We start from the raw sequence: 20,554 nt of genomic DNA on the forward strand, positions 1-20,554 counted from the left end.
CACAACAGTCCCAGGTAAAGGTGGGGGGCTAAAAATCAGGAGAGAGAAACCTTGTGTCTCTGTGACATTAAACAGCAGCACCTCTGAAACCTGGAGCAGCATTCCCTGAAAGCTGATCTCTGAGAGGACAGCAGAGCAGGGCCCGGCTTCCAGGTGAGCTCCAACATGGAGACAGCTTGTCTGTGAAAGGCAGGCTGTGCAGCACTTCTTCCCCTCTCCCTGCCATCAGGTTACAAGACAGATCCATGAGCATGAGCAGGAGAACGAGTTGCGGGAACAGATGTCAGGATATAAGCGGATGCGGCGCCAGCACCAGAAGCAGCTGATCGCCCTGGAAAACAAGTTGAAGGCCGAGATGGACGAGCACCGCCTCAAGCTGCAGAAGGAGGTGGAGACACACGCCAACAACTCGTCCATCGAGCTGGAGAAGCTGGCCAAGAAGCAGGTGGCTGTGATGGACAAGGAGGTGAGTGGGGTTGGAGGGAGAGGTGAGTCCAGGTAAGAGAAGATTGGGGGAGTTGCTGCTTTAACCCCACGTGCTCTGTGTGTGGTCACTGTCCAGAGCTGCCCTGGCCAGTTTGGTGAACCAGCCTCAAGTCGTCCTTCTGGATGATGGGCACTCCATTGGCATCCACCAGTGCCACAGCCAGTGACAGCTTCATAAGAGAGGCTGGAGATCCTTGTGGGGACCTTGTAGGAGCTTTGCCTCATGGCTGAGGGGATGACAAACCTTGCTGCTGCTCCTCGCTCTGTTTAAAAATCAGCATGTTGATCCACGCAGTGAATTAGTGGGGTTGTACCTCCTGGGGTGGGTTTGGTGGGGAGATGAGAAGCACAAGAAAACTCTTACATTTATATGGCCATCATGGATTTTCAGTGCAAGCAGTTTTCCTGTGGCTTAATGCTCATGGCTTTGTTTAGCACAGTGAGGGAGGAATGACCAAAAAACACAGCACAAGACTGATCTGTGCTGGATTCTGTACCTACTCACCCTTTGTTTCTCTATTATTTTTTTCCTCTCTGTACCTTGCAGGCAAAGGCAGCTGCAGCAGATGAAAAGAAATTCCAGCAACAGATTTTGGCTCAGCAAAAGAAAGACCTGGCGACCTTTTTAGAAAGTCAGAAGAAACAATACAAGCTTTGCAAGGAAAAGATTAAAGAGGCAAGAAACCCTCATTTTCAGGGCTGAAGGGGTGTGGAATGAACACAAGCCAGTCTTTGGTTTTGATAAAGCAGAGCCAGCCCAGGGGTTTAAGGGATCCTGTCAGGCTTGGAAGCAAATTTAGATGCTCAGCAAATAAAATTTCAGGAACTGGGACCATCTGGCAGCATTTTCAGAAGAATCTCTGGGGGTGCTAGAGGTGCCTTCATAACTTGCTGTAGAGCAGAATCTTTGAAACCAAGGGTGATGATGGAAAATGGGACTTCACAGAGAAGTGAATTCTTCTTCCACTTTCTCCTCATCTGTTTTTTTTTATTTAAGGTGTAAGTAATCAGAGCAGCCATTCAGTGTCTCTTGACTAAAAGCCCTATGATCACTTATATGAATTAGAAGTCTGTATAAAAATATAGTATATGGCTGATCTGTGCCAAAGTGCATTATTTAACTACAGTGTCCCCACCACACTGCAAAAATAATTTGCTGTTAAGAATGTAAAGGTGAGAAAATGAATAGCAAGGAGCCCTGTTTTGTGATTTACAGGCATGAGACCTGTTGAAGTAAAACTTTAAACCCAGGCTGGACTGTTTGTAAAGCAGGCACAGAGCTTTGAAGGGACCTGAGGGGTCCTGGGCAGCCAGAGCCTCCCCTGCAGTGGTGTGTTACTCTCTTTCCTCTCTGTGCTGTTCACTCCCCAAATGTCTGTGTTTAGTGGCTGATTTTCCTCCTCTTGGTGTGGGTCATAACAACTCTGGGGGCAGCAGGGCTGGGCATGGCCGGGTGATGGGTCAGGTTCTGCTGGCACCTGGTGTTGTAGCAGGATTTTGGGGTCCTGGATGGCAGGGATGTGGTCAGTGCCTCCTGCCAGCCCTGTGTGACCATGATCCTGAGGGAAGCCTTGTTTTGCCCCTGCAGGAAATGAACGAGGACCACAGCACGCCCAAGAAAGAGAAGCAAGAAAGAATATCCAAACACAAAGAGAACCTGCAGCACACACAGGCTGAAGAGGAGGCCCAACTTCTCAGCCAGCAGAGACTCTACTACGACAAAAACTGCCGTTCCTTCAAGAGGAAAACGATGATCAAGAGGCACGAGATGGAGCAGCAGAACATTCGGGAAGTATGGCACTCCTCACTTCCTTTCCAAGCATTTCTTTACCTGCTTTAGCTCCATGTCTCTAAAACAGCTGCTGACTGAGGTTAGATCTTCATGTGTGAAGTTGCTAAACAGAACTGGGAAAAAAAAGTGGGGGAAAAGCTGTGGGGAATAGTGTTCCACACAGCTGTGGCTGCTTTGATTAGCTGAGGAGGGGTGGCATCGTTGGCTGGCAGACAGAAACATGATGTGGGACACCCACCCCAGGCCAGATGCCTCATCTGAGCTCCCAGGTGTTGGATTTTGGGGGATCCTTTGGGCTGCCTTCACAGCACAGGGCAGTTTGTGCCACAGAGAGCTGTGGGATGGGGCAGTAGTTTGTTGAGGAGGAGCTATTCCCATCCTGCTTTCCCTCATTAGTTACTGCCTGTGGTCAAATACCACTTTGGAGGAGGAGTTGCTACTTGTAGATTTTTCTGTAGTACCTGCATTCTTCATTAATGTTATTTTTGGATGAAGACTATCAAATAAGAGGGTATTTTAGTGAAGACTGAGTGAGGAATGGTCAAAAATATCTAATGGCACTTGGCCTGCTATGTCAAATTTTCCAGCACACTTTTCACTTCAGAGCTTTGCCACCCTTGACTTCAGATGTGCCTGGGGCTGCTCAGCTGCTTTGCAAATCACATCCAGACATCTCAACTCAGGCACACTGAGAATGAATGAGTGTGAAAAATCAGATTTGGGCACCCTTATCCCAGCATGTAAGAGCTCTGTGGCAGGGATGAGAACAGAGTTCAGTTACCTAGTGTGGCATTTAACCAGCAAACACACCCCTGAGCTCCTGCATTTAAGCTCTTAAGAGGGACCTGATAATTTTCAGAATGATCTGATTGTTTATGTCCTGAAAATAAAATCCCTGCTAACTACTTCAGATACACTGGATCAGACACCTGAAGTAAATAACACTTTCAGAACGTGGCTTTCATGATATTTTTAAGTAACCACGGAGGTTCTTTTTGTGCAGGTGGGAAAGTGTTTGAGAGGGGTGGAGTGACTTTATGTGTTCATGCTATGTGAACTGAAATCAGGTGTGGAATGGGCTTGAGAGAGGCTGAGCTGTCCTGAAGTGAAGACAAGCATGCCACAGCCTGTTCATTGTCCCAGCTGCCTTTGTGCCATTGGGAAATGAGCTCATTTTTAATCTTGGCTGTGGGGGGAAAATTTTTCTTAAATGTAAAGATGTGCAACGCCCTTATGGCCAAGAAGGCAGAGACAAGCCCAGGCCCTGTTTCCTTGCCCATCCTCTCAGCTCAAACCTGTCCCAGTTGTAGCAGCCAGAGGGCCTGAAGTACCTGTTTGCAGGTGCTGCTGTTGAGAGACACAACAGGATTACAACGTGTGAGCAACAGCTCAGAATAATTAGATTTTTTTTTTTGCTTCTCCTGCAGAAACTCATTAGGCTGAGGCAGCACTGGGCCCTCCCCAGGCCAGGCACTGCATGTGGTGTGGGGCAGCCCCGCTGTGCCTGTCTGACTCCAGCGTGGAGCAGTGAGGTTGGAAACCTGAGGGCTGGATCTGGGATGTACCAGCAGACCATCTGTGAAGGGCTCCAAGTATCAGCAAGGGGTACAGCTGGAATCACAGCTCCACTGAGCTGGAGTCAGCTCCGTGCTCCACAGGTTGTGGCTGATACACTGAGGCAGAAATACAGGCAGTTATCAAGGAGGGAACTGGTGTCTCCCCCTTCCTTGGCTTGTAGCTCAGTGTGGGTTATCCTGGACTGTGCAGAGCTTTACTGCACACTGTGAAACCCGGTGAGCCTTGGGTTCTGTCCTCAGTTTAAAAACGTGCTGCACCTTGGGCCAAAACCCACCTGGACTATTCTTTTTCTCACCTGAGGTGGTGTTGGAGCCCTTCACCGCTGCTTTGGCCATTCTCATAAAAGTGATCTGGGAGAAGCCTCATTCCAGTGCCAGGCAGGGGCACAGGGGAATTTAAACCAGACAACAGGAGCCCTCAGTTCTGTCAGTGCCACCAGCCCTGAGTTGTACTTATTAAAAGCTGCTGTGATTCTCAGCAATCACAGAGGGCTTGTGTGGGGTCCCAGTGCCACCTGCTGGGGACTCCCGGGGCCATCCCAGAGCTGATGGATGGATGGATGGATGGATGGATGGATGGAGGTCACTGTTTGCATCCCCATGGTGCTGCTGGGTTTGTGTTCCCCCGTGACACACGAAATCTTTGGTGTCATGTAGACAAGTGACCAGGAGGACACTTGGCCTCGTGACCTCGACTGCAGCATCCCTAGGTGGAGAATCCATCCCTGCTGAGCCCTTCCCTGTGCTCTGGTGCAGGAGCTGAACAAGAAGCGGACGCAGAAGGAGATGGAGCACGCGATGCTGATCCGGCACGACGAGTCCACGCGCGAGCTGGAGTACCGGCAGCTGCACACGCTGCAGAAGCTGCGCATGGACCTGATCCGGCTGCAGCACCAGACTGAGCTCGAGAACCAGCTGGAGTACAACAAGAGGCGGGAGCGGGAGCTGCACAGGAAGCATTTCATGGAGCTCCGGCAGCAACCAAAGAACCTGAAGGTGCCAGAAGCTTTCCTTCCTTCCTCCTCCTCCTGCCTCTGTCCTGCCGGGCAGACGGGGCCGTGCTTGGCTGCCTCATCCGTGTGGTGGGACCGCTGCTCTCCACACCCTGTGCTCCCCCTTGCATCCCTTCCCTTTGCACAGGGCTGCTCTGCATAAGGAAGTTGTGGGCTGTGACAGCACAGAGCTCAGGGAGGGTTTTTTAGGTGCTGTGCTAATTGAGGCTGCTGGGTAAAAATAGTCCAGTTCTGAGAAAAGTGTTACAGAATTTGCTTCTGAGGAGCTGTGCTTTGTTCAGGCCCTCACTGGTGTCAGCCTGGAAACCTCGATATGGAGAGGGGTTGGGTGCTGCTTTAAGAGGAGAGGAGAGAGGACATGGGTGTGCTGAGCACTGTGCACTGCCTGAGTTCGGCTGCAGGTTGGTCACAGACCTCTGAGCTGCTCCCTGTAGGAAAGGCCTCTTCCTCCTCCCAATGTCATAGAATCATGGAGTATCCTGAGCTGGAAGGGACCCACATGGATCATCCAGTCCAAATCCTGGCCCTGCACAGGATACCCCAACAATCCCACTTTGTGCCTGAGAGCATTGTCCAAATGCTCCTGGAGCTCTGGCAGCCTTGGGGCCGTGCCCACTGCCCTGGGGAGCCTGTTCAGTGTCCAACCACCCTCTGGGGGAAGAACCTCTTTGTAGTATCCCTCCTGACCTCCCCTGGCACAGCTCCAGCTGTTCCCTCGGGTCCTGTCACTGGTCACCAGGGAGAAGGCACTGTTGCTGTCACTCTTGTCACACCCTTGCTAGTTTTCAGATCTGCAGCTTCCTCATAGGGCACAGAAGCAGAATGGGATGGAGGCTGTGAAAAAGCAAATGTATTTTGGGAGGCAGGTGGCAGGTGATGGGCTGGGTGACCTGCAGGAAGCAGGGGTGGAGGACAGAGGTGCCCTGGGCCGGGGAGGGCTGAGCAGGCCCTGTTCCTGGCCCAGCCACGGCCTGAGCTGGTGCTCCTGGTTAGGTCCCTGTGTGAAGCACACCCTGCTCACGAGCTTCAGGCGACAGCACAGAGCACAGAGGAGCTGTGGTTCTCACCAGCCCACCCATTTGGACGTACCATAACCTCTCCGTCCCCAAAGCTCTTTGCGCTCCTCACATCGTTCCTTCCTTGGCAGGCTATGGAAATGCAGATCAAAAAGCAGTTCCAGGACACATGCAAAGTGCAAACTAAGCAGTACAAAGCACTGAAGAATCACCAGCTGGAAGTAACTCCAAAGAGTGAGCACAAGACAATTCTGAAGAGCCTGAAGGACGAGCAGACGCGGAAGCTCGCCATCCTGGCCGAGCAGTACGAGCAGAGCATCAACGAGATGATGGCCTCGCAGGCGGTACGTGGGTGTCCCTGGGAGGGGGGAACAGTCAGGCTGTCAGGCCTCACAGCAGGCTGGGATGGTCTTCTCCAGCCACTGGATGGTTGTGTTTATAAGAGCTGTTTAAATAATGCAGCAGGTGGCACTTTCCCTCTTGGAATAAGGATCCCACAGAACACGTGTGGTTTCCCTGCTGCCCCTCGTGTGCTGGGGTTTAGAATTGGGTCTTCCCTGAGGCTCTGCCTCTGAGTGGGGAAGCTGTTCTTCATGGTTTTCCCAATGCCAGAGGCTCCTGGCTTTGGGAAAGAAGAGCAGCGTGCCAGCAGTGTCGGAGCAGAGGAATTACCACTGGAGGTGTGAGCGTTGTGTTCCCGATGTCCTTACAGCTACGGCTGGACGAGGCCCAGGAAGCGGAATGCCAAGCCCTGAGACTGCAACTCCAGCAGGAGATGGAGCTGCTCAACGCGTACCAGAGCAAAATTAAGATGCAGACAGAAGCACAGCACGAAAGGGAACTCCAGAAGCTGGAGCAACGGGTGTCGCTGCGCAGGGCACACCTGGAACAAAAGGTGCGTTCCTGGGGGAGGCTGCAGGGGGTCCCTGGAGCTCGGCTGGGACACGGGGTCGGGGCAGGGCTGCTGTGCTGGGGGCTGCTGACTGTGCTCGTTTCAGATCGAAGAGGAGCTCGCCGCCCTCCAGAAGGAACGCAGCGAGAGGATCAAGTTTCTGTTGGAAAAGCAGGAGCGAGAGATTGAGACGTTTGACATGGAGAGCTTGCGAATGGGCTTTGGGAATTTGGTCACATTAGAGTATCCCAAGGAGGACTATAGATGATGAGGTTAAATTTCTTTGCCATTTAAAAAAACAAAACCGGTAAAAAGCAAACCAAGTAAGGATAAAACTTGCAAACCCAACATTCCCCATGTTGACGGGCGTGCTCTCTCTCTTTCTGTCTCTCTTACTGACATCGTGTCGGACCAGTGCCTGTATATTCTTACTCCATCAGGGGCCCCTTTCCCCCGTCACGTCCCGGTGCAGGACAGCTCCTGGCAAGTCTTTTCCATAGTATGTCACAGTATTGATGTCTCTGTGCAATGATTAAAAATGTTTCAGTGAAAACTTTGGAGACAATTTTAATGGAGAAAAAAAAAAAACAAAAAAAACACAAAAAAAAACTCAAGTGGATGTATGTTGCTTTTGAGCAATCACTCATTTTACCACCAATCAATGAAAGTAAAAGCAAAAAAAAATATTAATAATTAAAAGATATCTACGATCCCAGGGGGAGAGAGACTGAATCCGCAGCCTTACCTTAACTAGCTGCTGCATAATTTTATTTTATTTTTATTTTTTTGGTATTTATTCATCAGGAATAATTAAATAATAATAAAAAAATTTTATTAAAGATTGAAAAAAAAAAAATTTGATACATTTTACAGAAAAAAAGAAAAAAAAAAACCTAATCGTGCTGTACATATCAGTGGTGACATATTATTACTTTTTTGGGGGTGGGGAGGGGCGGGCGACGACGTGGTGATTTTTAGGAGAACCATGCCAGGGGCAGCAGGGACGAGCCCTCGCCCCCCTGGGCATATTCTTGATTGTATCATAATCATTTTCTGCTGTCGCAGAGAATGTGAATACACTTAAATGAGCCCACAGGATCCCAGTAGCACAAATTGGGCTTTGTCAAATCGTGTATTTTGTGTATAGAAGGAATTTAAGGAGAGCTTTTACTTATTTTCATATTGTATTTTAACTGTTTCTCTGATCAGAAATTTTTTTACTTCTTTCCCCCCTCCCCTGCTCCCTCCTGCTCCAGCCACCCCCCACTCTCCAGTTCCGTTCCGGAGCTCAACACTGTCTGTTAGATCATCCCAGCCCTTTTGAGTTTCTCTTTTATTTTTTGGGGTTGTTTTTTTTGTTTGTTTGTTTGCTTTGTTTTTGTTTTTTGTTTTGGTTTTTTTTTTTTTTTTGTTCCTCCCCCAAGTCCACCCCCAACCCCATGATCTTGGTCATAAATATTGCATTATTCACACTTTCAAACTGTGTATTTTCTTACAATAAAAAGAGAAAAAAAAAAGGCTTTACTTCTTTTGCATGCACTTTAAAAAAAAAAAAAAAGAACAACAACAAAAAAAAAAAGGACAAAAAAACCAACAAAACAACAAAAAACATTTTTCAGGTTCCAGGGAAGAGCATGAATAACTGTCAGAGCTTTTAATTATATTTGTAAATAAAAGTGTTCATCACAATGCCTGGCTGTGTCATTGCGGGAGGGGTGGCTCGTGGCCCAGCACAGGTGTGGGGAGGGAGGTGACACATTCCACAGGTGTCCCATTCCACAGGTGTCCCTCAGCCTGGTGCTGCAGGAACCTCAGGGCTCCATTCCAAGCCCGTTTTCCTGACAGTGGAGGTTTTCAGGGTAATGGATTGTGGCTTGTTTATGTCCTGCTTCCAGCCTGAGCAGTCCCAGGATGGATCAGCCCATGTGAGCACTGCTCCAGCCTTAGTCTTGTGGGCCTTGGTCTGGAGTAGTTGGGGATGTTTTCCTGGAAAACCATCAATCCTGTTGAAATGTTTTAATGGCTGAGCTGAAAAACTGCCCTGGGGCAGACACCACCCACCTTCTGGAGTTAGGGAGTCCCCAGTTGTCACAGGGCCCCTGATTCTGTCAGACCATGTCAGTGCAGACCCTTGAGACAGCAGCTTGAAAAAGGGGGGGAGGCTCCTGGATCCACGAAGTTGAACTGCACTGTCTTCACCTTTTTTACCTCTTTATAGCCATCAGGCTGGACCAAAGGCTCATTTCTGCTCTAAGTACTCAGGACACACCCCCAGGCCTCAGTGCAAAGCTGCTGGAGGAGCAGGAAACACCTGGGATTGCAGCTTGGCTGGGACTTGGCTTCAGGTCAGTAAAGCTGGTGGAGGCCAAACTGCTGTTGGGGTTCTGACTGGGGGGTTGATGGGGCTCCTGCAGAGGGAAGGAGCCTCCACAGAGCCAGGGGGATCCTTGGGACAGGGACTAAAGGTAGGTAAAGATGGAAAGACATGACTGCTTTGAGCTGTGTCACTCCAGCCATCAGCGTATTCCAGGAGTGGGGAGTCCCTGGTACAGGGTCCAGCCTCTTCCCAGCAGGACAGAAGCCCTACAACATCCAGCTGCTCCCCTGAGCACTCCCCTCATCCCCCAAGAAGACAACCAGGCACACCACACATCTTGGTAAGTTTTTAATTGCACTGTGAGCAAAGAGCACGGTAAGATCAGGTCACCACAGGACTGAACAAAACAAAGTGGTCTCAGCTTTGAGTGGCAGCAGAGAACAGAAGAAGTGGTGTAGACCAGCTCCTGCCTCCCCCTCGAGCTGCACCTTCACTACTGGAGCGGTGACAGGGAGGCACTGGCCAGAGGTTGAGGGAGGGGAAAAAAAAAAAGAGGGAGGAGGGAAAGTTTCCCTTATGCCCTCTCCTCTCCTGAAGAGGGGGTCTCCACAGCCAGCACTAGCCCAGAAGTGGTGCTGTACCCACACCCCTGACATCTAAAGCCATCCCAGGACAGCAGAGACACCCTGAATTGACACTAATTAACAAAGGCTTTTGTTTCCCTTAAGCAGATCAGTTTGGAGGGAGTGGCCCTTCCAGGGACACCTGTCAGCAGCTCTAGCTAGGATCATCTGTACCACGGCAGTCAGCACAGGCCTGGACACACGGACACGGAGCAGGGACAGCGATGGGGTTACAGCTCCAGCGGTCAGAGCGGGACGCTTGGGTTCAACTCACTAATCAAACAAAACTACAGCGCCGTGCCCGAGCCGTGGGTGCTGCACCCCCTACTTCCCCGACAGCTGCTCGTAGAGCTTGGGCACGTAGTCATCCCACTCTGCCTGGTAGCAGGTGCCCGCCACCGGCGCCCCCAGCCCGTACTTGCTGCGGAAAGCGGCCACCTTGAACTTGCCTCGCTTGTCCCCGGAGCGGTTGGACAGGACGGGCTCGTTGCAGGAGAGCTGCTTGGGCTGCTCGTACACCAGCCACACGTAGCGGTGCAGCCCTGCGGGGAGGGACAGCGTTACCACACCGGGCACCCGGAATTCCAGCTCCGAGGTGTGCTCCGAAGTGACCCCTGGAGGTGCCTGCCCTGGGAGGCTGAGGATGATGGAGCTTAAGGCAGCTTAGAGAAGATGCACTAGATATGCTCCGTACGTGCTCCTGCTGGGTGTGGCTTCATGCAGCCACGGGCAATCCTGCACGGATCGTTTCCTGCTGGCTTCCCCCCACCCTTGTGCACTGTGTTTGATCCATGTAGCGCTGCCTGGGAACTGCTGCAGGCAGGTACCAACCTGTTCCCTTGGGAGGCCCGGAGCCAACATAATCCGACATCACGGTCCCGCTGCCCACATTGTTGCCTTTCATGTTGGTCACCAAGAAGTGATGCCATTCCCTGAAAGGAGAGGGCAAAGAACAATCAGATTGTGGCACAATCCTCTTATCACTCCAAGCTGCTGCTTTTCCATAAGGCTGCCAGTGAAGAATAAGCAAACAGCTGATCCCTGGATTGCCAAACCCAAAGAGCAGCGGTCCCAGAGCAGGGGGATGCACATCCTTTGGGATGCACAGCCTGCCAAAACCAGCTCCATTGGCCTGCCTTGTGGCCGTGGGAAAACCACAGCCTGACCCCCAAGAGTGGACGTTCCACAAGCTTCTGAGCTGATGTGAGAAAAGTGAACTGGCCCCAGGTTTAAGACTCTACCACCAACACAGACAAGCCTAACTCCAACTCACACATGGGCCAAATTAGAGCAAGCAGCAGATGCTGTGCTGCTCCAGCTGCAACAGATCTCCCAACACCCCTGGAAAGAGCAGCTGCTCCTCCCCATGCTGTCCCTGGCTGAAGGAGAGATGCAAGGACACCGTTTCTATGCCAAGCCACAGCCCCACAGCTGCACCTTAGGAGGAGCACAGTCCCAAACTCCTCCTAATCCTCTCCTCAGCCCAAGAAGGATGTTCCATTTTCCCCAGGCAACCCAGGCTCACTCCCATACCTGAACTTTGGGTCCTTCCTGCTGGGCGCATCAGGATCTGTGAGAACCAGGGTGTAAAGCTTCTGGGGATCGCAGCCATCCCACTCGATGCTGGTGGGGCGATGCTGGACCTGCAGGAGTGACCGCGTTAGCACCGGCCCCGCTGCCCGGGCCAGCCACCTGCCCTGCACACAGGGCAACCTGCGACCAGCGCTGGTTGCGACATCCAAAGAGTTCGAAGTTCATGCCAGCTCGCCCAGGCTGTGAGAGCCACGGGCCTCTGCCCGCGGCACGTCCGTCCCCGCATCAGGATCGACAGCAAAGTTCAGCCCCTCTCTGTCCCCCCGCACCAGGTGAAGCTCCGGCCGGAGCTGCGCAGAGACGGCGCAAGAGGCCCGGCCGCCTCCCGCCATTTTGCTGCGGCACCCCCCCGAGCGGGGGGCCGGGCGCTGCTCACCTGAGTGGGCGTGAGCACCTTGCCCAGCTCGTCGATCTCAACGGAGCCATACTTGACCCGCAGCGGCTGCGCCGGCTTCTGCTCCACCTCGGCGAGGCTCAGCGGCCCGTCCCACTGCCCCAGGTCCACCGGCATGGCTGTGGTTGTGACTGCGGCGGCTGCGGCGGCTGCGGCGGGCGGCTCCGCACTGCCGCCCCGCGCCATTGGCGGAGACGAGCCGCCTCCGCTCCCATTGGAAGAGCACCGCTGGCCCCCCACCCAGCTCTATGGCGCCCCGGCGGGACGGGCCGCGAGCAGGCCGTGCCGCCAGGGAAGCGGAACCTCGAGCTCCGGTTTACTGGGCAGCCCTGCCGCCCCTGCCGCTAAATTAGGTTAATGCCGCCCCTGCCGCTAAATTAGGTTAATTAATAATTAATGTGCCAGGGCCCAGCGGGGCAACCCCGTGGGCTTTGAGCGCTCTATGTGATGGCCACGTGCCTTCCCCAGGTGTAACATGTCCTGGAGAAACCTAAAAGATACCTGAATGCTTTACAGGTCTTGCTGCGGGGTTACATAGAGGGGTGATCTTTTATCAGGGCTCTTCACGCTGCACTGCCTGTGGGGTGTCTCTAAGCGGGTGAATTACAGAAGCTCTCCGGACGTGGGGTTCGCTTACCCATTCGGTTTTGCCCTCAGGAAACACCATTTTCCTTGTGTCAAACATTCCCGGCCCATGGGCGGCACCTGAGGGCAACGCCCCGGCCCCGCGCCGCCCTGAGGGGTCCGCCCGACATGGCCGGGGGGGGGCGTGAGGTGACCCCAAGATGGCGGGCGGGGCCAGGGGGGCGCCCAAGATGCGGGTGCTCAAGATGCTCTGGCGACGGCGGGCGGCTGATCCTACGACCCCCTCACGGGCCCGGCGGGGCGGAGCGGTCCCCCTGGACGGGTCGCCTGCTACCCTGGCCCCTGCCCTGCCGCTCGGGCTGCCTCCGCGGCTTGCAAGCAGCGGCAACACAGCCATGCAGCTCCCCGGCGGGACGCCGCCGGTACGGTTCTTCCTCGCCCTTTGCGTCTGGAGGCTGGTGCCGCGCAGGGAGGCCGCAGGTAGCGCGGGCTGAGGGGAGGGGAGCAGGGAGCTGTGTCCCTTTTCCTGATCTTGTGTCTGCGCTGCATGTTTTTGGTCACCTTTGAGATCCCTCAGCAGTCCCCTAAAAGGCACCTCAAAGCATTGATGTATATCAGATATCCCGGTCTTTGCTGACAGAAGGCAACTTCGCCCCTTCCCTACATCCCTAACACTGTCCCTTCTCTTTTGCAGGAACAGATGAAGTGGTGTTTGGGCAGGTCGGAGGAAGCATCCTCCTTTTATGCCGCAACGTCTCCAAAGAGGCAACCGAGGTGACCTGGTTCCAAGGGGACCCGCGCTCCTTCCCGCCTCTCTTCTCCTCGAGGCTCTCCTTGCCCCCGGACGTCCGCTTTTCCCTGGTCAACAACAGCTCCCTGAGCATCTCGGAGCTGCGAGTGCAGGATGAAGGCAACTACACCTGCAAGGAAGTGCTGAACAAGACGGACCACGAGCACAGGGTCCAGCTCCTGGTAGCCAGTAAGTCAGTCCCACTGACTGAACCTCCTCCCCTCGGTCTTGCAGGTCCCCCAAATTTGTCTGGCACAGGTGGAAAAATAATATAAAAAAAGCGCAAGGTGGGTTTATCGTGCAAAATCTCTCTCACGTCCACTTACAAGCACCAAAATGTGAGTCCAAATGGCCTGTCACAGATCAGGTGTGTGCAATGCCAGCTGTTAAGTCCTCACTGTGTCTCTTCAGTTCTTCTTCATTGCTGGTGATAAGATTTTGGGTAGATCTTTCCCTGTAGCATGTTCCAGGGTGTAGCTGTTCCCTTTGCCTCAGAATCTGGCTGACTTGAGCCTTCATAAACCTTAGGATGGGGGCTGCTGCTCACTGTCTTTTTTTCCCTTGATTGGAATACATGTTGGAAGTAGATGTGCTGTGCCATTCCTTGGTGCCATGGTTTTGGTGGGAGAATGGAGGGTCCCCACTTGTTGAGTCTTGCAAGTCAGCCTTCTGCTCTCAGTGGAAGCACCACATTCCTTGGATTTATTGCTGGCAATATTGTCCTGGAACTGCCCCTATTATCAGCACAGGCTAGTCCTTCAGCCCTGTTGTGTCTTTTGGTGTTCTCTTCTATTTCCATCTCTCTTTGGTTCATTCATTCTCAGAAATCTTCAGAGCACGTGTGGAAGTTCAGGATGGAGCGTACTCAGGCGGATTAGTTTGCTTACAGCTGCTGCAGGTCCTTCCTGCTTCTACCAGGGAGCTTTATCTTGCCTGGATTCCTCACGTATTCCATGAAAACAGCTCCCTTTGGATTAGCAGGGAGCACAGGTCCTGTGGCTGGTGCCACTCTTGGTGACTTCAGGATTGAGAAGGAGGAAAATCCGCTGCCAGTTTGCCTGTTTCACTGACCCTCTGTGCCCTCTTGGCCCCTTCCTTTGTTGTTGCTCTTTCTGTCAGCACCTGCCTTGTGTGACCTGTTTGCTGTTTGCCTTCGGGGTGTTCCTTCCTTCTCCGTGTATGTAAATGTTGTGCCTGTTTTGTACAGATTAAATCTCTGAAAGTCTACAGGAATAAAAATTTCCTTCCTGCAGCAAGGAACATTCAGATTGGGTGTGAAAGGTCACACAGAGGTCTGGAGTGAAGGAATCAAACCTCACGCTGCTTCAGGGAATATATCATGGGCATGGGGCTTAGGAGGTGGGAGCCCCAAATCTGGAGCACTGGGGCAAAACACTCAGGAGCAAACTGTGTTTATGATGTGCCAGGTGTTGGTGCTGCACTCTGAACTTCGTTTATTAGCCTGGAATGAACGTGCCAACTAATTTCCAGCCATGACAAAGGTGATGTGGAACACTGGAATACCCATAAACAACTTAGCTTGGGCTGGAGTGAACCTTTTTGGACACAGACTTGTCACCGCTGTAAACCAACCTCCTGGGACCTGTAGGGGCTTTGTGTGGGAATTACCAGCTGGCAGTCTTCAACCCGTCCCATGGGTAGTACCCAAAAGTTCTCTTTTTGTTTAAAACTGCACTTAAACCCCCCAAGCAGTAGAGTAAACATTGTAGTGACAGGACAAAGGTGCAGCCCTGCCTCGAGCTGCGGTTCTGTGTTTGTTTTGGATGGGAAGCACCTGGTGTGAAGGAGACGTGCAGTTCCACACCTCCCAGGGATTCCTTGGCGTGTCTGTGTGTGGTTTGATACAAGCACTGTTGGCTCTTCTGTGGGTCAAACAACAGGTCCTTTCTGCCAGTGGTTTGTGTGGTTTTATGGTTGGGGGGGTGGAGGTTTTTAGGTTTTTGGTTTGTTTACGTTTGGGGAGCAGATCTCTGTTATGTTTAGACAGAGTTGTACTGGGAGAGCCTGGAAGTTCAGGATGTAAAGCTGGTGGCTTCAGGAGGTGTGTTCCTGGGGCCAGCCCAAAAAGTGGGCTCTGGCCAGCTCTGGCTGGACATCCTGGAAGGGCTCTGTCCACGTGGACGTCCTGGAAGGACTGTGTCCACCTTGATGTGGGGCACTTTCTGGTGGTTCAAACTGACAGATTGTTCTATTGACCATACCAGGATTTGGGATCAGTTATGATCCTCCCCAGAGCTGGGACAGAGGAGGTGTTGCAGAGAACTTTCTTGCCAGAGCTGGGTGGTTTCAAAGATCACCCAAGATGTGTGTATATAGTTCCTGGAGAGCCAAGCCCCAGGAAGGTATGTCCTTATAGCTCGCCTGGGGGTTTGCCATGATTTTTTTTTTTTAATCATGTCATTTGAAAGTCACTTGAATAAATGCTTCCCAAAATAAGCCTCAGGCATCCCTCTGCAACCTCACTGGGGCTGCAAACCTGGTGTGGGGCTTGCTTTGGTCTCATCTCTCAGTGGGGTCTTGTTTAGCACTGGGTTAGGCACACGCAGGGGCATGGTGTGTTAAATCTGCCTGGATCAGAGTCCAGGATCTTTGTGGCTGTTAACCAAGTACATCTCTGTGGATCTGTGTGTGGAAGGAGCAGATGGGACTGTGCCTGAAACGTGAGCCCTGCTCTGCTCTGCCTGAGGGGACTGCGCTTGGCTCTCTGTTGGCTTCTGACCCACTCCCGTAGGTATTCCTGTGTTTAATAACATACCTCTCCATGGCTGGGAAGTGGCCCTGGCACGAGGCCAGCAAGGACCTGCCCTACCTGTGTTCTTGGCTGGAGTTTGTCCCCACTGCTGGCTGCCAGAGGTGTCAGGAAGGAGGGGAGCACGTCTGGTTTGGCCTCATTGTCACTAACCCTGGAGTCACCAAGATCCCTGTGGGCAGAGCTCCTTGTAGCCAGGAACAGCCAGGGATGGGCTGGTGGCTCTGAGAAGCTGGTTACTTGTCCCTGGACAAGAGCCCTGATGTTTTCCATGTTCCCTTGGGAAATCACAGGATTGTTAGGGTTGGAGGGGACCTCTGCAGATCACCCAGTCCAACCCCCTTGTGAAGACAGGGTCACCTGGAGCAGGTGACACAGGAACTCATTTGGAATGGGTTTGGAATGTCTCCAGAGAGGAAGGGTCCACACCCTCCCTGGGCAGTTCTTTCTTGTGCTGAGGTGGATTGTGTGCTTGTATCAATGACAGGGAGAGGCAAAACCTTGTTTTCAGAGAGTTTGCATTGGTGTGACCCCCTTGTAGCTGTGACATGAGGACCAGAGCAGTGTGGAGTTTTTGTTGTCCCACTGCATTTTTAGATGTTTATCTCATTTCCATTGGATAAAGCTGTGGCAGTGATTCTTTTCCTCCCTCAAGGCTTGGCTGTGGGGGCTGTGACAGCCCCTTCTTGGTCCCTGTCATCTGTCACCCAGAGCTGTGCTCCCCTGGGACTGTGGGACACGGGTCAGGTAGCAAGACTGGCAGGGAAACCAGGAAGATTTTCAAGGGGAATGATAACAAATGAACACTTGCTAGAGTCCCAGCCCTGAGATGCTGAGAGCTGTGACCTGGAAGTGTTTGTGACCATGTGCTGTTCTTGCTGACAGACGCACCACAGTCAACCCTGAAGTGCTGGGCTGAGACCTCCTCGTCTGGGCTGATGCTGCAGCTGTTTTGCAGCTGGCCTGGGGGCTACCCCCACCCCACCCTGCACTGGAGAGAAGAGGGGCACGATCTGGAGAACTCCAGCTGGGTCATCAGCTCCATGAACTCCTCAGACACCCACGTGGAGACACTGAACAGCTCCCACCTCTCCCACCGCAAAGTCTTCAAGTGTGTCGGCAACCATGTGGTCAAGCAGGAGCAGCCTTCGTGCACTGTGGAGATAAGTGAGTTGATTTGCTGCCTCATTAACTTAATTTGCCTGCTAACAGTTGGGCAGGTGGGTACTCCAGTCGTTCCCTGCCCTCTGGAGCACTGAGGTGGTCAGGGAAGCCAGGAGGCAGCATGGCAGGGGGGACAGCATAAGGCACAGACATCCTGCAGCTGAGATCCATCATGGCATAGTTGCAGGTGAACTGTGTTTTGGGTCCACCTTCAGGGGACTCCAATCTCAGCACAGCAGGGTTTTCACCTGTGGAAAGCTTTTGCACATGCCTGTGTGAAAGTGAGAGCTGGTTTTAGTGCCTTGCTCAGGTTAAGTTCGGTAGAGCTGGGGATACAGAAGAGTCGTGTGTGCCCCCAGACTCCTTCAGGCATCTTAGGGATCTGTCTAAAGTGGCTTTTGAAAACCCAGGCTGTATTTATCTCCCACAAGAGCTCTTCTGATCCCAAGGAAACTTCCTGGGCTGCCTTTCTCCTCTCTGCCATCTTCCCTTTGGCTACCCTCAGACCATTCTTCCCTGGGGATATAAAGACAGGTGTCAGAAGGGACTGAGCACCATGGAAGCTGCTCGGGTCACTGCTCAGGAGGCTCCTGAGTGAACTGAATGCTGAACCCACAGTGCTCACCTGCCAGACTCCTACCTGGCTCCCTTCTGTTAATGATTATTAATCAGTCAGATGGCTGATTGCTTGTTATGTTAATTGCCTCCATTCCCTCCTTGACTCCTTTTCTTTTTCCCCTTGGGCTGTTCAGAAATCCCTTCACTGGAGTCAGAGCCCCCCAAGACCTGCTTTGTGGGTGACAACGTGACCCTGACGTGCCGTGTGACCGAGAGCACGCCGGCAGCACGGATCAGCTGGCTGCGGGACATCACCCAGCCAGAGGTGGAGATCCAGCCTGGAGGGAGGTTCCTCATCACCCACGAGGGCAACGTGTCCCAGCTCACCATCCAGAACTGCTCCCAGGACACCGATGGGGGCTGCTACGTCTGCAAGGCCCAGAACCCCGTGGGGCTGAGGGAGCTCTTCGTCTGCCTCACGGTGAAGGGTGAGTGGGGCTGCCATGGCAGGGAGTCGGGAGGGGGTGGGGACACACCACATTTGCCACTAAGAACCTGCCTTTTCACTTGCACTGGGAATTCTTCATCCATCTGTGTCCTGGTGACAAGCCTGTGTCCCCTCTCCGCAGAGCCAGTGAACATTGTTGGGATCGTGGGTGCTGTGGTGGTCCTGTCCCTCCTGGGTATTCTCACCATCACCGGGGTTGTCTTGTACTACAATCCCCTCCTGTGCCTGAGAGGTAGGGATTGGTTCCTCCTTCCTGGTTTATTCCTAACTTGCCTGTCCCTCCAGGTATTCTGGAGTCAGTCAGGGTTGCATGTGTGGACAGGTCACCTTTGTGTCTGTGCCTTTGCGTGGGGACTGTCCGGTTGCTGGCAGCTCCACATGGAGGCACAGACATGGAGACAGGACTGGCAGGGGTTGTGCAGCCCAGTAAAACCAGTAGCACTGCCCAAGGGGGCTGGTTTCTAACCCTGTCTTTCCCTTCTGTCCCATTCAGGTGCTGCGTTCAGGTGAGTGTTGACATTCCTCAGCCCAGTCCTGCGTGGCCTCACTAGTCTGCCTTCCTGAAGGGCAGGGAACAGGCTCTCCTCAGTCTTCCAGCCCACCTCCACTTGCTCTGCTGTTCCCAGGCATCCAGACTCAGGTGATGTCTTAGTGCTGGTGGACTCTGAAGATGACGAGGAGGGGAAGGGGGATGAGGAGGCCACGAGCAGCTGCACCAAGCAGGAGGCGATGGCGCTGGTCGATGGGAACAGTGCCCAGGCTGCTTATCTGAACTACCTCATGGAAGGTGAGCCCTGGGGCAGAGCCACCTTCTGGGTGGGTCTTCCTGGAGCATCTGCCAGGGAGGGAGGAATTCCTGTTGCCTGTTGGCTGTAGCTGAGATGCTACTGGTCTGTGCCTTGCATAGGTGACGATGGAGAGCTGCACGGCAGGGTCTCTCTACAGGAAGCAAGGGGAGAAGAGACACGAGGCTCATAACTTCCATCCCTCCTTGAGGAAGTACATGGAGCTCCAGCTGGAATCCAGCATCAAGCACGTCCTCATTTGTGTGTGGCTGAGCACAGGCTGTCGGTGTCCTGCGACAGGCCAGTTCAGTCAGAGCCTTCCCACTCCTTTCTCCACTTGCCTCTTCCACAGTTTCACTCCGTCCTTCCCCAGCCACGTTTCTCTGTTTCTCTTCTCTCTTCTTGTTCCTCTTTGTCTCGGATGTCCTTAAAACAAGGTGACACCCAGCACAGGCAGAGCATGGGAACAGTAACCCACTCACCTTGGTGCCTGTGACGGACTCGAATTCCAGTGTGGGATTCTGTCCCCATGAGCAGTGCTGGGATGGGGAAAGTCACCACAGGGCCACAGTGGTCCCAGGATAAGGGAAGAAACGAGTGTGCAGGCAGGACCTGGCTGATGCTGACTCTGGGGAGGCTGAATTGTTTTTATTATAAATATTTTTTCCCCTATTCTGTCTGAAATGTTGGCTCCGTGTCTGAGTCGGGAGTTAATCTGTTCCTTGCGGGGTGGCTTTAAGGGGGATGCCTGGTGGAAAGGCATGGAAAGCATGGAGGGAACTTATACAGGGAGGGGATGAGGGAAGCAGAATCCCCACAGAGGGGATCAAGGGAGCTGTGGGGTGCGTGACAGAGGGTCGGGATGTGCAGGAAGGGTGCAGGGACTGGTCCAGTCTGAGCACCCTGCGGGGTAAAGAGAGGGGTGAAAAGGCACAGAGGGGAGCAGGGAGGGATCTGAATGTGCATGGAGGGAGTAGAGGAATCAACACACTCATGGGAATGGCCAAATGGAGCAGGATGGGGTGGGATGGGGGAGCAGAGGACTCTGCAAGAGGGGACAGGAGTAAACTAAAGTGGGGAGTGGTGTGATCGAGTGTGTAGAGTGATGGAGGAGGGAGGGAGTGCACACAGGGGGTCTGTGTGTGCAGGTTAATGGGGGGGCATGAGCACTCACATGGGGATGAAGGGAATCTGATGGCACATGGAGTGTAAGGGAAGCACTCCTGGGGCATGTGAGGAGGGGCAGTGTGGGCACTGGTGAAGTCAGGGGGGCTGAGCCATCCCTGGGATGTTAGAACAGTGTGAATTGATGGGCACAGAGGGGTGGGGACACCTGAGCACTTGGTGGGATGGTGGTTGGGGTCTGGCTGTGCACAAGTGGTCTCTGAAGGGCTGTGGAACCCAAACAGAGAGTTCTGAGGGGCTGGAGCAGGGTCTGAGGGCTGGAGGGAATGGAGTGTAAGTGCAAGGGTGGACTGTGGTTAGAGGGCTGAGGGTGGGACCCACCTGCAGCTGTCCCCAGGCAGCCCTGGTGCATTCCTGGTGCCCAACACTGAACCCTCACAGCAACGCTCAGAGCCATGCCAGGAAAATCCCAGGGAACTGCAGGAGCCTCCGGCTGCCCGGCAACAGTGTTGTGTGCTGCTGCCATCTCGTCTGCCCTCTCCCAGCTCCTCCACAGGCCCCGGGGC

General features: G+C 53.3%; 4 protein-coding genes across 5 annotated transcripts in view; 3 read left to right on the top strand and 1 right to left on the bottom strand.

Moving 5' to 3' along the window:
• Positions 1–7,597, top strand: part of TAOK3 (TAO kinase 3) — a 60,728-nt gene extending 53,131 nt beyond the window's left edge. For both annotated transcript variants that reach the window (XM_018081910.2, XM_029963315.1), the window contains 7 exons: positions 230–466; positions 1,034–1,162; positions 2,075–2,278; positions 4,612–4,851; positions 6,016–6,228; positions 6,597–6,779; positions 6,883–7,597. In XM_018081910.2, coding sequence (XP_017937399.2) covers positions 230–466; positions 1,034–1,162; positions 2,075–2,278; positions 4,612–4,851; positions 6,016–6,228; positions 6,597–6,779; positions 6,883–7,044 — 1,368 coding nt within the window. In that variant the 3' untranslated portion in view covers positions 7,045–7,597. The remainder of the gene's footprint in view (positions 1–229; positions 467–1,033; positions 1,163–2,074; positions 2,279–4,611; positions 4,852–6,015; positions 6,229–6,596; positions 6,780–6,882) is intronic.
• A 1,829-nt stretch (positions 7,598–9,426) lies between these two features.
• Positions 9,427–11,872, bottom strand: PEBP1 (phosphatidylethanolamine binding protein 1). The gene is made up of 4 exons (XM_018081911.2): positions 11,686–11,872; positions 11,250–11,359; positions 10,548–10,648; positions 9,427–10,258 (listed from the first exon to the last, which is right to left on the bottom strand). Exons 1-4 carry the CDS (start codon positions 11,818–11,820, stop codon positions 10,041–10,043), a joined length of 564 nt encoding a protein of 187 aa, XP_017937400.1. The 5' UTR covers positions 11,821–11,872; the 3' UTR covers positions 9,427–10,040.
• Positions 11,873–12,671: 799 nt separating this feature from the next.
• Positions 12,672–19,543, top strand: VSIG10 (V-set and immunoglobulin domain containing 10). The gene is made up of 8 exons (XM_018081879.2): positions 12,672–12,768; positions 12,983–13,267; positions 16,734–17,015; positions 17,765–18,058; positions 18,200–18,310; positions 18,572–18,584; positions 18,705–18,865; positions 18,986–19,543. The coding sequence occupies exons 1-8, from the start codon at positions 12,684–12,686 to the stop codon at positions 19,054–19,056; spliced, it is 1,302 nt and encodes a 433-aa protein (XP_017937368.2). The 5' UTR covers positions 12,672–12,683; the 3' UTR covers positions 19,057–19,543.
• Positions 19,544–20,314: 771 nt separating this feature from the next.
• Positions 20,315–20,554, top strand: part of CFAP73 (cilia and flagella associated protein 73) — a 2,495-nt gene continuing 2,255 nt past the window's right edge. The window contains exon 1 of the mRNA XM_008925816.3: positions 20,315–20,321. Coding sequence (XP_008924064.3) covers positions 20,315–20,321 — 7 coding nt within the window. The remainder of the gene's footprint in view (positions 20,322–20,554) is intronic.

This window comes from Manacus vitellinus, unplaced genomic scaffold, assembly GCF_001715985.3.
Source record: "Manacus vitellinus isolate BGI_N305 unplaced genomic scaffold, ASM171598v3 scaffold_58_pilon, whole genome shotgun sequence".
Lineage (NCBI taxonomy): Eukaryota > Metazoa > Chordata > Aves > Passeriformes > Pipridae > Manacus > Manacus vitellinus.

What these genes read in the sequence shown, in the direction of transcription:
- PEBP1 (XM_018081911.2), bottom strand. Translation starts at nt 11,820, where the DNA reads ATGCCGGTGGACCTGGGGCAGTGGGACGGGCCGCTGAGCCTCGCCGAG. An exon ending in AGGTGCTCACGCCCACTCAG is followed by an intron (nt 11,360 to 11,685) that starts GTGAGCAGCGCC and finishes TCACTCCTGCAG; the next exon opens with GTCCAGCATCGCCCCACCAG. An exon ending in AGGAAGGACCCAAAGTTCAG is followed by an intron (nt 10,649 to 11,249) that starts GTATGGGAGTGA and finishes CTCTCCTTTCAG; the next exon opens with GGAATGGCATCACTTCTTGG.
- VSIG10 (XM_018081879.2), top strand. Translation starts at nt 12,684, where the DNA reads ATGCAGCTCCCCGGCGGGACGCCGCCGGTACGGTTCTTCCTCGCCCTT. An exon ending in GGTCCAGCTCCTGGTAGCCA is followed by an intron (nt 13,268 to 16,733) that starts GTAAGTCAGTCC and finishes TCTTGCTGACAG; the next exon opens with ACGCACCACAGTCAACCCTG. An exon ending in TCTGAACTACCTCATGGAAG is followed by an intron (nt 18,866 to 18,985) that starts GTGAGCCCTGGG and finishes TGCCTTGCATAG; the next exon opens with GTGACGATGGAGAGCTGCAC.